Raw genomic sequence first — 15,646 nt, forward strand, 5'->3', positions numbered from 1 at the left:
CTAGAGTAAAACGAAAATGATTTTTGATTTTCAGGGGGATTACAACTGATAAAGAAAAATTATAAGAAGAAAAAATAAGCATTTTGGTTAGACCACCACTGGTTATGATTCACCGACCGGCATGATAAGCCGAGGGTGCTAATTAAGGAAAATGTAGGGGGGCAGAGCAACGATTCTTTCATATTTCGCGATTATTGTGCCTTAGAAAAATATGAAGGTATGTTTCACAATTTAGGAAAGGACTGGCACTTTTCCCCGCGCTGGTGCCTTTGTGTTGAACATGCTAAATGAATTGCTTAAATTAAAAAAAAAAAAAAATAATAATCATATTGATAACAGTGAAACAGCAACAAAAATCTGAGGTTTCAGAGACAAAAGCATATTGCCTTTTAACCCAGCTAAATTGTAATTTTAATGATTTATTTGTTGATTTAGTGATTTTTATCAAGAATGTAGTGATTATTGCTGATTTAGTTGTTTTTCCTTTGAAGAATTATGTTCTTTGCCTGCTGCCAACCCTGCTCGTAGCAACTTGACTAGTTTAAAATTACAAAACGTGGCAGAAATGCCTGAAGCAAGATTGTTCATTGGGAATTTACCTGAAAATTTTGAAGAGTCTCAATTGGGAGAAATCTTGAATATATTTCAAAGCATAAAAGATGTGAAACTGAAGGAAAATAGAAATTTTGTTCATGTTACTGTTTGTGGCGAAAGCCACAAAATCCAACAAGGTTATCCATGACTAATGTACCTTATACTATTTTATTGGGGTTCTTGGGAAAATAGGTCTAAACATGGTAGAAATAGTTGATAAAGATCTTGGTAAGGATCTAGAATTGGGGCCATTGAGAAAGTACCAATTTAAGAAAACAATTCTTTAGGCTACTTCATAATAGCCTATGCAGAATAATTGTAGGCCTATCTTACACATTTTCACTACAGTTCCACTGTAATTTTCCCTCCCAACCCAAAAGCCTAGACAAGTTGACTTTTGCTAGCTTGGTAGGGGTTAGGAAAATGAAACTAAATTTTTCTGAAAGCTGCAATTTGAATTGAAATATACTAAATCTTGTTGAGCAGTGATTTGATATGAACAATACTAAATCTTGCTGAGCAGTGATTTGGGTAAAATTCTACTTTAGCTACTTTTGGCTATCTTGGAAGGGGTTTAGGTTAGGAAAATGAAACTTTCAGGCATGGTTCTACAGGCCAAAGAATGTCCTGGGAAGGTATTTGGGAGTACCTACCTCCACTCCTTCTCCCTCTAGAGGGTCCTGACATTTGCCTACATGACAGGTCTTTTCCCATTGAAATTTTGACAAAACAACATTTTACCTTAATTTTCAGTTGTCAGTTTTCTTTTCTCTGGCTTTTGCTCTGAAAATGCAATTTCAGTTATTTGAGCAGAATTTTAGGTCAATATATATGAAATCATATTATTGAGTTAGGACTAAAGTGAATACACCGTTTGATGCCTTTTTTATGCTGATTATAAATATAATAAGAATTTCTATCGGAAATGAATTTCAGCCCCCCCCCTAAATAGTCCCATTCAGTGTTAGGTTAGGTATATTAGACCGAGGGGGAGGGGGGGGGGGGGGGCTGAAATTAATTTCCGATAGAAATGCTTATTATATTTGTAATCAGCATAAAAAAAGGCATCGAATGGTGTATTCACTTTAGTCCTAACTCAATAATATGATTTCGTATATATTGACCGAATTTTAAGCCATATTAATGTTTTTTTTTCAAAATTTAAGAAATGTATTTGCATATCTTTAAAACATTATTAATTGGGATTGAGCAAAGTTTTGAAGCTTGAAACAATTTTATTGTACTTCAATTAAGCAGATGATCTATTTTGCAACGTTTCACTTTTATAACACACAGATTTTTAAAGGTCATCAAAGGTCAGGGCCCTCTAGAGGGAGAAGAGAAGGAGTGGAGGTAGGTACTTCAAAATACTTTCCCGGGACATACTTTAGCCTGTAGACCCATCCCTGAAAGTTTCATTTTCCTAACCTAACCCCTTTCTGAGATAGTCAAAAGTAGCTAAAGTAGAATTTTACTGTGATTTGATTTGAGAAATACTAAACAGTTTGAATTATTCATTTTTTTTGGGAAAAACTTACCACTAGCTTCTGAATTTCATCCTGAATCCAAATTTTACATTCATTTCTGTTGCAAATTATTTTCAAAATTGCATCGAAGCATCTTTAAAAACAGCAAAACTTCTTTCATCCAAACAAACATTTTATGACAGCTACATATGCAGTTTTATAAATATCAGATAATTAGCACTTAATGTAAACAAACTAATCACTCATATCTAACTCTTCATCATCACTTTCTGATGCACTAGGGGTGTCACTGTCTGGTGCTCTAGGGGCCCTATTGATTCCAAGGGGATAGAGCTTTGCAGGTTCAATCAAAAAATTATGAAGTTGGTCTTTTTGCTCAAAATTTTGCTGAAATAAGAAGCACAACACATACTGCTCCATGTATGCTGTTTGCATCCCTGGTCTATTAGAGTGCTTTTTGAAGCATCTACACAGACTTTCTATATTTTGAGTATGAATGGAACAGTCTATATTTTGAGTATGAATGGAAAAATAATTTGCAACAGAAAAATGAGTGTTATATTTGGACTCAGGACAAAATTCTGATGCTAGTGGTATGTTTTTTTTTATCTAGCTGATTAGTCTGTTAATGTAAACCCTAACCCTGATTTCTAGGTCTTAGAAATTTGCCTACTTGACAAGTCTATACCTAGTGGAATTTTGACAAAACAACATTATGTCTTAATTATCAGTTTTTTCTCGTGGTTTACTTTTAAAATGCAATTTCTGTTATTTGAGTAGAATTTTAACCCATATCAAAGTTTTTTTTTTATTTAGGAAATGTATTTGTAGATCTTTAAAACCCTATAAATTGGGATTGAGCAAAGTTGTGAAGCTGAAACATTTTTCATGTACTTCATTTAAGCAGAAGATCTATTTTGAAAGGTTTCAGTTTTACAAAACAAAATTTTTGAAGGTACCCTCTATACAGAGAAGGAATAGAGGTGGGTACTTCAAAATACTGTCCCATGACATACCTTAGTCTGTAGATCCATCCCTGAAAGTTTCATTTTTGTAACCTAACCCCTTTCCAAGATAGCAAAAAGGAGTTTAACTAGAATTTTACCCTAATGTGCAAATATATTACCTTTAATTGCAGCTGGGAACAATCTAAAGATTTTTCCTTGTAAAGCTCCAGAGTTAATGATATAAATTTCTTCATTGTTGTCTAGTGACCTAGTGCATTTGGATGATTAGTAGCCTCCCAGTCAAGTTTCCACTCCCTTGAGGACCACTCAGTATCTAGCCTTTGATTGAAGATGTCAACAGATTCAGCAGTAACTATGTCTTCAGAGAGTTTATTCTAATCATTGACATTTCTTAAGGAAAAGGATTGAGTGCAGACTCTGGTTAGGGTAGACTGCTTTACAAGTTTCAGCCAATGACCTCATATCTTGAATTATGACCAAAAGTAAGACATATCAGTGGAAACATGTTGGCCTTGTAAAAACTTGTTGTATAGCAAAAACTTTGTTCAATAATTGTAGAAACCCAAGTAACTAGAATAGAAAGATAATTTAGAATATTACATCTTTCCTCCTTTCCGAAACCAGTAGGCAGATACAAAAATATACTTATTTAGCAACAGAGGAATAACTAATTCAACTTTGGTAACATCAATGCTACTTGGGAATAATTCATATTTCCTTCTATAATTTCACTTTACTAATGAAAAGGCACTAGGCTCACTTCTTTTTTTTTCACAAAAATGAAAGAGGTCATCCTTTATAATGATTTATCTACAATGTCTTGACTTTAACTGGGACTTTTAGCATATTAAAACTCCATTTATCATCTTACTTCACTTTGCTTGGAATAAAGCATTCCACCTATTTTCTCTATATATCTCATTTGACTTTTGACACTTAAAGGTTAAGCTTCTTTACAAGCTTTACATAATTACCTGAGCGGGTTGAGTGAAAAGCAATCTGCAGATCTAAATGGGCTGCAAGATCAGTGCTGGTTGTGGGTATTGGAGTGTGAAAAGCTGGAGTGGTATTGTGGGCAACTTGTTGTGGGTGTAGCAGCCTGCTGAGCTTGCTTGCTTAATAATTGCTTGTGTGTTTTTAGTGTTGCTTTGCTTGTGGTGGTTATATTGTTTTATTTATAGGTGCTTGGGTCATATTAAAGAGTTACATTAACTTGAGCTATAGGAATTCTACATGGTATCAGAAGTGAGCAATTGAACAGCAAGCATGGATAGAGTAACCCCTCCAGCAATCAATTGGGAATCAGAGAATCTTGATGAAGAATGGTTGAAGTTTGAAGAACATACAAAAGTCATGTTTCTTGGCCCTCTCTCTGGTAAATCAGAGAAGATTCAGTGTGCCTATCTACTCATATGGACTAGTGAAAAGGGAAGAGATATTTTCAATACCCTGGATATTGAAGTAGCAAATACAGATAAATTAAGTCTTATTTTCTGAAGTTTTGTGAATATGCTGCTCCCAAAAAATAAGAACAAAGTGTTTGCCAGATACATCTTTCAGAAACATGATCAGCATGATGGAGAAACACTTGAGAAATACATAACATAACTGAAGTTATTAGTCAAGCTATGTGGATACCATGATCCAAAAGAGATGACCAGAGACAAAATCATCTGTAGCATCAGAAATCCAAGAATCCAGGAGAAATCATTGGCTGAAAGTAACACTTTAACACTAGAAAGGGCAGTAGAAGTTTGTAGAATTTATGAAACAACCCAAGCACAGCTGAAGTCATTGAAAAACCACCCTAGCCAAAACCCCAGAGTCAAACAAGAAGTGAATGCTGTATACAGAAAACAACATAAATCAGCAGATGCAGGATCAAGAGCAAAGGGCACAGAGTGCTACTTCTGTGGAGGAATTTATGGCCCTGGACACAGCTGTCCTGCAAAAGGTGAAACATGCACCAACTGCAGAAAATTAAACCACTTTGCCAAAGTATGCTGTAGTAAAGTTGTGAATGACAAGTGGAGCTAAATATCAGAAATTGCCAAAGACAGTGAAATACTGCTATATGCTCTGCAGCAAAATGGGAGTAAAGACGAGACATTTTTCCCACTAAAGATCAACAATCAGACTATTATAAGCTTCAAAATCCATACTGGGGCTCAGGCAAACATCATACCCCAACATTACTTCAATATCCTTGCTCCAAAGCTGCTTATACAGCCAACAAAGCAAAAGCTTACCAGCTACTGTGGCTCTACAATTCTAACAGTCAGAGTATGCCTCCTATCATGCAACTATAATGGAACCTTTGAGCAGTAGCATAGGTTTTTATAGTTGGAGGTAATTCTGTTCCCATCTTAGGATTCAAGTCTAGCAAAGACATGAACCTAGCAAAACTTGTCCATAATATAGATACCTCAGGTGATGGCAAGTTGATGCCAGATCTGAAGCCACTCCTCAAACAATACAGAGAGCTGTTCTTGGGCATCAGGAAAATACAAGGTGATTGCAAGATTCACCTAAAGGAAGGATTTATTCTGACAGCATATCCTGCCAGAAAAGCACCAATTGCAATGCATGAGAAACTCAAGGAAGAGTTAGACAGACTCAAAAGTCTGGGGATCATAGAAAAGGTGGAAGAACCCACAAAGTGGGTCAACTCAATGGTGCTTGTTGAAAAGAAGGATGGAAAAGAAGAAAGAAGGATAAGTCCATCAAGCACCCTCATTACCCAATTCTGACTTTTGAAGATGCCATTGCTGGTCTGAGTGGTGCAAATTATTTTTCTAAACTTGATGCCACCTTGGGGTGCTGATCGCTTGTGCTTTCAAGAGCAGTTTCAGTGCTCACAACATTCAACGCAATCTACAGGAGATATCAATGGAAGAGATACTCCTTTGGGTTGTTATTATCTGCACAGGACAAGTTCCAGAGGAAGACGGAAGAGATATTTTAAGGTCTGGAAGGTCTGAAAATACTTGTAGATGACCTACTTATCTATGGAGATACCCAAGAAGAACATGACAGGAGACTTGCAGCCACGCTAAAAAGAGCTGAACAGAAGGGTTTGAAATTCAACCAATCAAAGTGCCAGTTTGCAGTCCAGTCAGTCTGCTACTTTGGTCACATCATCAGCAATGCTGGCATTAAACTAAACCCTGAGAAACCCTGTGCCATGAATGAGATGCCTACCCTAAAGTCAAAGGAGGAATTCTAGACTCTTTGGAATGCTGGACTATCTTTTGAGATATATTCCAGACCTGGCAACCCAGAACCAGCCATTAAGGGACCTGATTATAGCAGAAGAGTTTGAGTGGAAAGAGCTCCACGCCACCAGTCTGAACCAGCTCAAAGAGTCCATAGTCACCAACTTGGCTTTCTTTGACAGCTCTAGCCCAACCCTTGAGCTCAAAGTGGATGCTTCAAGACATGGACTAGGAGCACAGATCTCTTTGAGCAGCAAAGTCTTTGCTTACACATCAAGATTGCTGAGCAAATCTGAATAGAACTACTTGCAGCTGGAGAAAGAACTATTTGCCATAGTATATAGATGCTGACATTTTCACCACTACATTTTCTTGATACTGCCATTTTCACCACATATATAAGAGAAAAGTACAAGTCATCACAGATCATCAACAACTTGAGTCCATACTAGTATTCCCCTCCATACAGCATCACCAAGGATTCAATGCCTGATGATGTATCGACAGCCTTATGGCTTGACTTTTAAGTACCATGCTGGTACATAAATTCCTGTTGCAGATATGCTCTCAAGACTTCATTTTCCAGATATTGACAAAGAATTACATGAAGAGATCAAAATCTTTGTACATTCATTTATGAAATCCATACCTGCAATCAGGATTAGACTTGGGGAGATCAAACAGGAGACCACAATTGAGATCAGTCCTCCCTGTCACACAGAAACATCTAGAGAAGAAAATCATGCCTGAAGTGAGCTTTTGGACTCAAAGAGAGAAATGTAGAATGGGACAGAAGGAGTACTATGATAGGTCTGCTAAATCCCTGCCCAAAATTCAAGCAGGGTCAAGAGTGAGTGTCCAGGCAACACCTAGCAGTCCTTGGAAGAGAGGAGCCATTTTTGAAGTTTGGCCCCAGCCATGATTGTACACAGTTGCTACTGACAATGGATCAATGCTTCAATGTAATAGGGGTAGACTATCCCACAGGAAATCAGACAATATTTTGAAATGACGGAACTCAAAACAAGCAGAAATTAACATGAGTAGGGCTCAAAACCCCTATGCCTTCCCAAGGCCAGAACATAATTTGCACTTTAATGAAAAAATATAAATGTTTTTACTTTTATAGTTTTAATAAATCAAATAATATTAACATTTTGATTACTAAATATCAGTATATTTATATTAAACTGACAATGCACATTCATTTGTATTGTGGTTATCTCAAAATTTTGAATGGATGTGTTTTGGGAAATGGTGGGTGTGACAGGGGGTTACTTGCCCTCCAAGGGCACTAGCTGTTTCAATTTCCAATCAAATGATTCCTTTATGAATTTTCTACAGCAATGCTTTCTATAAAAAAATACCTTATATGCCCCCAGGGCATAACTTACGACCCTTGCTGTGAGGGCTGTGGGGGGAGTGTCATCCTCAAAAACATAATTTCCGTACTTTTTAACTACGTTGAACAAAATGGCTATTTCAAAAATTTGATTGGATGTGTTTGGGGAAATAGTGGGTGTGAGAGGGGTGTTAGTTGCCTTCCAATCGCTTTTGACTATTAAAAAGGGTACAAGCCATTCCAATTTCCAATGAAATGAGCTTTTTCAAGTTTCTACAACAAAGCTTTTAAGAAAATCCTTATATGCCCCCAGGACATAACTTACAACCCTTACCCTGAGGGCTGTGGGGGAGTGTCATCCTCAAAGATATAATTTCTGGACCTTTCAACTACTTTGAACAAAATGCCCATCTCAAAATTTTTATTGGATGTGTTCAGATAAATAATGGGCGTGCAAGGGGTTTTAGTTGCCTTCCAATCACTTTTGCCTATTAAAAAGGGCACTAGCCATTTTAATTTCCATTCAAATGAGCCCTTTTTGAAGTTTCTACAACAATGCTTTCTATAAGAAACCTTATATAAGACTTAATTTCAAGAACTTTCAACTACGTTGAACAAGGTGGCTGTCTCAAAATTTTGATTGGATGTGTTTGGGGAAACGGTGGGCATGAGAGGGGGGTTAGTTGCCCTCCAATCACTTTCGACCTTAATAAGGGCACTAACCCTTTGAATTTCCAATAGAATGAGTCCTTTTTGAAGTTTCTACAACAAAGATTTCTATAAAAACTTTATAGGCCCCCAGGGCATAACTTATAACCCTTGCTCTGAGGGCTGTGGAGGAGTTTCCTTCTCAAAAACATAATTTCTATCTGGAAATCAATTATGGTGAATAAAATGGCTTTCTCAAAATTTTGATTGAATGTGTTTGGATAAATGGTGGGAGTGGAAAGGGTGTTAGTTGCCTTCCAATCAGTTTCGTCTATTAAAAAGGGCACTAGGCATTTCAATTTCCAATCAAATGAGTTCTTTTTGAAGTTTCTACGACAACGCTTTCTATAAAAACCTTATATACCCCCAGGGCATAACTTATAACCCAACCCTTGCCCTGAGGGCTGTGGGGGGTTGTCATCCTCAAAGACCTAATTTCCACAACTTTCAACTATGTTGAACAAAATGGCTATCTCAAAATTTTGATTGGATGTGTTTGGGGAAAAGGTGGGTGTAAGAGGGGGGTTAGTTGCCCTTCAATCACTTTCAACCTTAAGAAGGGCACTAGCCCTTTCAATTTCCAATGAAATTATCCCTTTTTGAAGTTTCTACAACAAAACTTTCTACAAAAAACATATATGCCCCCAGGGCATAACTTACAACCCTTGCCCTGAGAGTTGTGTGTGTGTGGGGGGGGGATTGCCATCCTCAAATTTAAGTTCCAGAACTTTCAACTATGTTGAAATAATGGGTAATAATAATGGGTTTTGGCTTAAGGGTGTCAAAGTTCCTTTCTGGTATAATATTGTCTGTCTTTTATAATTTATTCTTTCAAGGCAGCTGTTGTATACTCACATTCTCGAGCCAAAAACTTTAAGTCTGTGATATACTGATCAATAGTTTCACCTTCGTGTTGGTCTCTTTTGTGAAAAATATATCGCGAGTATACTGTAGGCCCGTTCTTTTGCACTAAGATCTTACATCTAAGATTTCACATCTTTCTGCAAAGATTTCCGTTCTTTTAACTCATCTTTGTTCTAAGATCTTACAGCTCACTGATGTTAGCAAATAGTATGAAAGACGCCATCTTTCTGCCATACAGAACAATAATGATACTCATCATTGTTCTTAGACCGCTGATCAGAGCAGTATGATGAAAGACGTTTGCAAAAGAACGCTATAAGATGTAAGATCTTAGTGCTAAGATTTCACTTTGAAGCGCTCTTTGTCACATAAAGAAAGAAAGACGAGCAAAAATGTGGTTTTTATAGGCCAAATGAAAATACTGAAAAAACAAAGCAAATATTTCGAGAGGACAAACGCCTCTCTTCTTCAGCGCGAAACGAAATTATGTAATCAAAGAAAGTGCCAAAGAAAAAAACAACAAAAACAAACGCGGAAAGTCAATGTGAAAAGAACCGAAAAATCAAAGAAAAAAATCAAAAACTTAAAAGATGAATAAAATTCAATAAAAGCCAAAAATTAAAGGAATTAAAGCCAAATACCTAACAACCATAAAAGCGAGCTATTCGCCAATATCCGCGATTTGCACAAAATCCAAAAAAAATATGAACTGCCATTGACGGATACTAGCGAACAACTGACAAAGAAAAGGAAACAATTCATTCACTCAAAAACAAAACGAACCAGCAATTAAATAAGTTGGAGAACTATGTCATCTGATTTCGGATTTTAATTAATGCATTTCTTGCAGACACCCTTTGAGACCTAAGGGGTTGTTCACATGTTTGATTAGATGATTGGGAAAGTGGCTCAAGGTTTATTTCAGGGATTACTAAAGTATCAGCTTCTCTTTTGAGAAAATCGAAATTTGACTCGTTTATTCTTAAATCACCAGAATCTCTGTTTAAAGCTAGACCTAAATGTTGGTATTTATAAATTTCAACAGCTTCTCTGTAGTGCTGGACAATACCTTTGTCATGCGAAATAAGGCTAGCTTGATTAAACAAAATAGTATGGTCTGGTTTTTGAAAAATGTGCTCTGCAAGGGCAGGGTCAAATTTCTCAGTTTTTTCCGCATTTTAAGTGTATTATTAATTGAACTAGAGTGCTGAGTTAATCTATCCGTAAGTCGTTGATCAGTTCTTCCGATATACCAAAAACCACACAAACAAGGAATTCTGTAGACACTGGAGTTTTCACCTATCGGGATAGGGTCTTTACCTTGATAAATTTGGGACCTGATAGTTTTTCTGGGTCTATACTAAGTGTAAATGTTATTTTTCCTTAGATTTTTTGAAATGTGGTCTGAAACCCCTTTAACATATGGGAGACCAAGATAAACCGAATTGTCCCTTTGATTTGTGTTTTCTGTGGAACTATCTGATAATTTTTTAATGCGTTTTGCAATTACAGAATTTATTAAACTAATTGGATAACCATTCCCAAATAAAATATCTCTAAGGAGGTTGAGCTCTAAATCCAAGAAGCGTGTTGAACAAACTTTCAATGCTCTATCAACTTGAGAAGTGACAACTCCTCTTTTCACAGCAGGAGAATGATTAGAGGAATAACTTAAGTAAAGGTCATTATTTGTGGGTTTTCTTTAGACACCAAATTCGAAACTACACTATAGAAAACCATAGAAACTATTGTACAGAAGACTAATGGCTTTGGGGGAGTGAGTAGAAAGGATATTCTTAATCAGACCCAGAGTTGAATTTGCACCAGTAGCTAGCAGACTTCCTAGCATTGGTACTGACTTTTAATTCATTGTCAGTAGTGACTCCAAGATCTCACTCATTATTTATAGAGGAGATTGGGTGGCCTGAGATAAAAAAAAAAGAGTGACAAGGGTTCTTTTGCCAAAGTGAATGACATAGCACATGGTAGCATTAAATTCAGGAAGCCAAGCCTTAGCCCATTGACTAAGCAATTTAAGATTATTTTGTACAATGGGGTGATCTTAACATGACAAGGCTGTTCCAAGAACCTTTGAGTTATGAATACAGAGCATCAATTTACTGTTGATAGTAGTAAGAGCATCATTAATAAAGATCTTCAATAGTGTAGGACCCAATAAACATCTGAGGAACTTTGCTCAAAACTTGTTTAGAAGCAGAAAGAATATTGTTACCAGAGCCATCAACTAGCTGAAAACACTGGGATTGCTGGTTAAAAAATAAAGGATCCAGAGCAGGGATTTCTCTCCAAGCTTGACTGCATGTAGCTTGATTGCAAGTTGTTTGTGACAAACTTTATCAAATGTTTTAAAAAGGTCAAGCAGAACCATGTCAGCAGATACTTCTGTATCAGGTAATTAATGACATGGTCATAGTCATACAATTCAAGGAGATTGGTATCAACAGACCTTCCAGAACAAAAGCCATGCTGTGAGCTGTGTAAGAGATTATTTGCTTCAAGATGGTGGATTATTCTTTCAAGAACTTTAACAACCACTGGTTTTATGCTTAAACATTGATAATTTTCAGCAAGGTCCTTTCTACCTTTTCTAAATATTGGAATGATATGGCAGTTTTCCAGTCCAGTGGTAGTCTAGAAAGATTCAATGATAAGTTGAGTAGAAAGGAAAGTGGTTGAGGTAAGACTGTTTGACATTCATACAGGATACAAAGTTGAATGCAGTGAGGACCAGCAGATTTGCTAGTTTTAATGGATGTAAAGCCCTTAAGATCTCTTATATAAGTAATTAAAGTTGGTTCCATCTCAAGCAATACTTCATATACAGGAGGAGTAAAACAGTGCTGGAATCAGAGGAAGAATGGATGAGAATTGTTGGATGAGAATCTCAAGTTTTAGCTCAAGATTAGCCACAAGTTGACTATTATGCAGGATATCAGGGACTGAGCATTTGCTACAGCATTTTTTGAGGCATAATACCAGAAATATTTTGGTTATCTTTGACATCCTCTGCCATTTTCTCCTCAACACCTTGATTTGGTTAGTTGCCTGGTTACAAAAAGTTTTGGAGACTTGATAATTTAACATTTTTTTTTTGTGTTAACAATTCCATGCTCAACGTTTTCTGTTAATTAGCCTACTAATTTCAGGAAGACTAAAGTCACCCAGAAAGACAAAATCATAGTTTGAAGAATCAGATTTCACTTCTTTGGCTTCTATACAAAACACCCACAACAATTGAGGATCTTTGGTTGTGTATTTTTATCCCAAAAGACTCAATCCACTTAATAGTCAGAGAGTTTAGATGAATGGCACTAACCTTTAGTCCATCTCTTACATAGAAGAACACTCTTCTGCAGCACATTAGGGAATTCAGGTTTGGAGAGATCTGATAACCACAGATTTCAACTTCATTAGGCGATATAGCCCAGATTACAAAATTTCCTATGCATTCTGCAATTCCACCATACTTTTGTTTTACTGGTTCTTGTTTTGCCATTGTGGATTCAGTTTTCAGGTACACAGGTTGAAACAAGAGAGATGCATTGAAAATATGTTTATTTGGGCTATACATATGCATATTAGGGGGGAGGGGGTAAAGGATAAAGTAGAGCTACAGTTAAAATGTGTTAACTACAGCGGTTTTGTAGGCTATATTCTGAAGCAAGAATTGTTTTCTTAACATGGTTTCTTCTCAATACCCCCAATTCTAGACCTTTACCCAACTCTTATTTTCAAGGTTGGACATCTTAAAATCTTTAGTTAGTGTAGCCAAGATTTTATTTCTTGTAAAACCTCTCTTTCTTTATACCATTGCACCTTACAACCTAGGTAAACAGTTGTAAAATAATTGAGAATTTTATAGGATGTGTATCATTAACATCTTTCGAATGATATGTTTCAACTAGTAGGCATGTCACATTAGATTCTATTTATTTCCTGAGTGGCTTTGGACAATGTTTAAAAACAGTGATAAATATACACAAAATTCCATAACTGGCATAGGGATAAGGCTAGTACACTACTTGATTCCTTGTTTGTGCTCTTCATCAAATCACTTGCAAATATTGCCTCCCCCTGATGGTCCCATATATAGCCCAAGGAATATCTAAAAACTAAAAGAAATGCTTAAGCAATGGAATTCTTGATTTAAAATATCCAGGATGCTTCTACACATCAGACTATGATGTTTCCTTCCATTATTGTACACTTTTTAAAAATTCTTTCAAATGATATCTTTGTAAATACCACTCTCAGTCCCACATGAAGATACATTGCAAACTGAGGAGATAACTGGTTTAATATAGAAGCTAGAAGGTACAACTGTATTTATAAAATGAAGAAATACATTGTTAGGGCTATAGGGTAAGACCCCCAGTACTCAGACAGTGCCTAATCTTTGACAGATATCCTAACCAAAAAGTATATTTCCTAAACATAGACAATAAGCTGCTAATCTTGGACATTAAGTATATAGGTTAGGCATTTGGGATTGGCTGATAGTTAGGACTAGACTGCTTTAGACCAGCTGATAACATTCTTCAAAAACTTATGTTTTTTCAAGACTTTAAGTTAGACAAAAGTTACCCTGACTGCCTATCTTATTTAAGTGCAATTATTCCATTTCTTAGATTAAATCTGTCTAAGATTGACTGTGTGGTTTGAATATTTTGCTTTAACTTTAAGATCTTTAGTCCAAGATTAGACAGCATGGTCCAACATCAGGCTCAATGTTTAAATTTATGTCCAAGATTAGACTCCACTCTTGTATATAAATATATTTGAAATTATGAATGTCATATATACTTCAAATATTCAAGGTAATTATATGCCTATTAGAAAGATTTTGACAAATCCAATGGTAAAATAACTTACTTTCTAGGTGGTATAATCAACATTTTACAATGATTTAATTGCTGAAGTGATTAGCAGCGCGTATAATCATGATTCTATCACGTGATTTTATCAATCGTGATCGGGGTTTTACATTGATTTAATTGTTGAAGTGATTAGCAGCATGACTATAGGGTATTTTTACCCTATATGGGACCATTAGGTGGGGAGGGGTGCATTTGCATGTGAATTGATTCGTATATTGGGACAGAGCATGCAAAAAGGAATAGTATTATCATTTTTTCCCTATGTCAGTTATAAAATCTTGTATATACTGAACAAAACATTAAATCACCGAAATTGTTTTCAGTAATAATAAGTTTCAGAAATTTAAATAAGTTACACTTTTGGTTGGATAGGGTTCACTAGATCCCAACCTAATATAGCTTCTTACCTAGGCCTATGAGAGATGTGTTTAACTCTGTCTGTCAGCTATCACAGCTCAGATATTACTGATAATACACATTAGATGGCCTTCTGAATAACATAGTAAACCTGAGACATAAAACACCATCCTATTTTGGGTCTATTAGACCCCGCCTGACCAATTAAGGGTTTAGTACAATTACTGTGCTTCACTACTCTTGCCTTATATGGAATGTATTTGTTACCGTCAATGTCCGCAAATTGGTGAATGTTGACATTCTCTGGTGAATGCCTAAAATACCTTTTTTTCTCCTTGGATTTAGTCAGCGTTGCCAGTCAACTTTTCAATCTAATGCAAGGCTTGATGATGACAGGTTAGGCTAGAATAGATTAGGTTTGGTGAGGATGGTTTTTTAACCCATTTCTGATATTTAGAACCAAATTTAGGTTAAAAATTAATATAACCTAACTTTAACTTTTAATATCCTAGCTTGTATAAGACTGAAAAAGCTGACTTACAAAGCTAATTGAATCCAAGCAGAGAAAAAGGAATTTTGAACATTTGCTGGTGAATGTCAACATTATCCAGATTTTGGACATTCACTGTAATATATCAATGATAGAGTCTGTGTATGATTTAGATACTTAGTCCTAATTTTAAGATCCTTTGTCCATGATTGGGCTGTATTTTCCAAGTTTATGTTCAAGCTTGAAGTGTGCATGTGTAATTAGGCTCCTTTGTTGGCTTTCAGTGCATTTAAAATAATTAGTGTTGTAAATAGTTAAACATTCAAGCTAATCATAAACTTATTGAGAAAATCTAGAAAACTCCAGTGATGAAACAATCCACTTTCTAGGTGGGATAATAGAGCTTTTATGGTGATTTTACTGTTAAAGTGGTGATTAGCTGTCCATTGCCCTATATAATTCCTAAGGATTGCTTTGCTTAACTTAATTCTCCCCCCTCCTAATGGAAAAGTATCTAGCCCAAGGCTATTGAAAATACAATGTGTATGTATAATATGGGCTGTATATTTGTTGATTATGAAGAGTATGATTATGGCCTGATGAGAGTAAAGTGAAGCAAAGCAGCCTTTAGGAATGATACAAGTAAGTATTTTAGAATGTAGCTTTTAGCAATGTAGTGTACTTTCAAGTACTTTTCAGAATTACGTGGTGTTTTCTTTACAA

The 15,646-nt window shown here is 36.0% G+C and overlaps 1 protein-coding gene across 1 annotated transcript in view; it reads left to right on the plus strand.

The window, feature by feature from the left end:
- The first annotated feature begins 555 nt into the window (after positions 1-555).
- Positions 556-15,646, plus strand: part of LOC148944480 (putative RNA-binding protein CG14230) — a 52,324-nt gene continuing 37,233 nt past the window's right edge. Inside the window, exon 1 of the mRNA XM_089099821.1 lies at positions 556-731. Coding sequence (XP_088955947.1) covers positions 566-731 — 166 coding nt within the window. The 5' untranslated portion in view covers positions 556-565. The remainder of the gene's footprint in view (positions 732-15,646) is intronic.

This window comes from Artemia sp. Qi Xiang Cuo, chromosome 14 (genome assembly GCF_049724085.1).
Source record: "Artemia sp. Qi Xiang Cuo chromosome 14, ASM4972408v1, whole genome shotgun sequence".
In the NCBI taxonomy this organism is placed as follows: Eukaryota; Metazoa; Arthropoda; class Branchiopoda; order Anostraca; family Artemiidae; genus Artemia; species Artemia sp. Qi Xiang Cuo.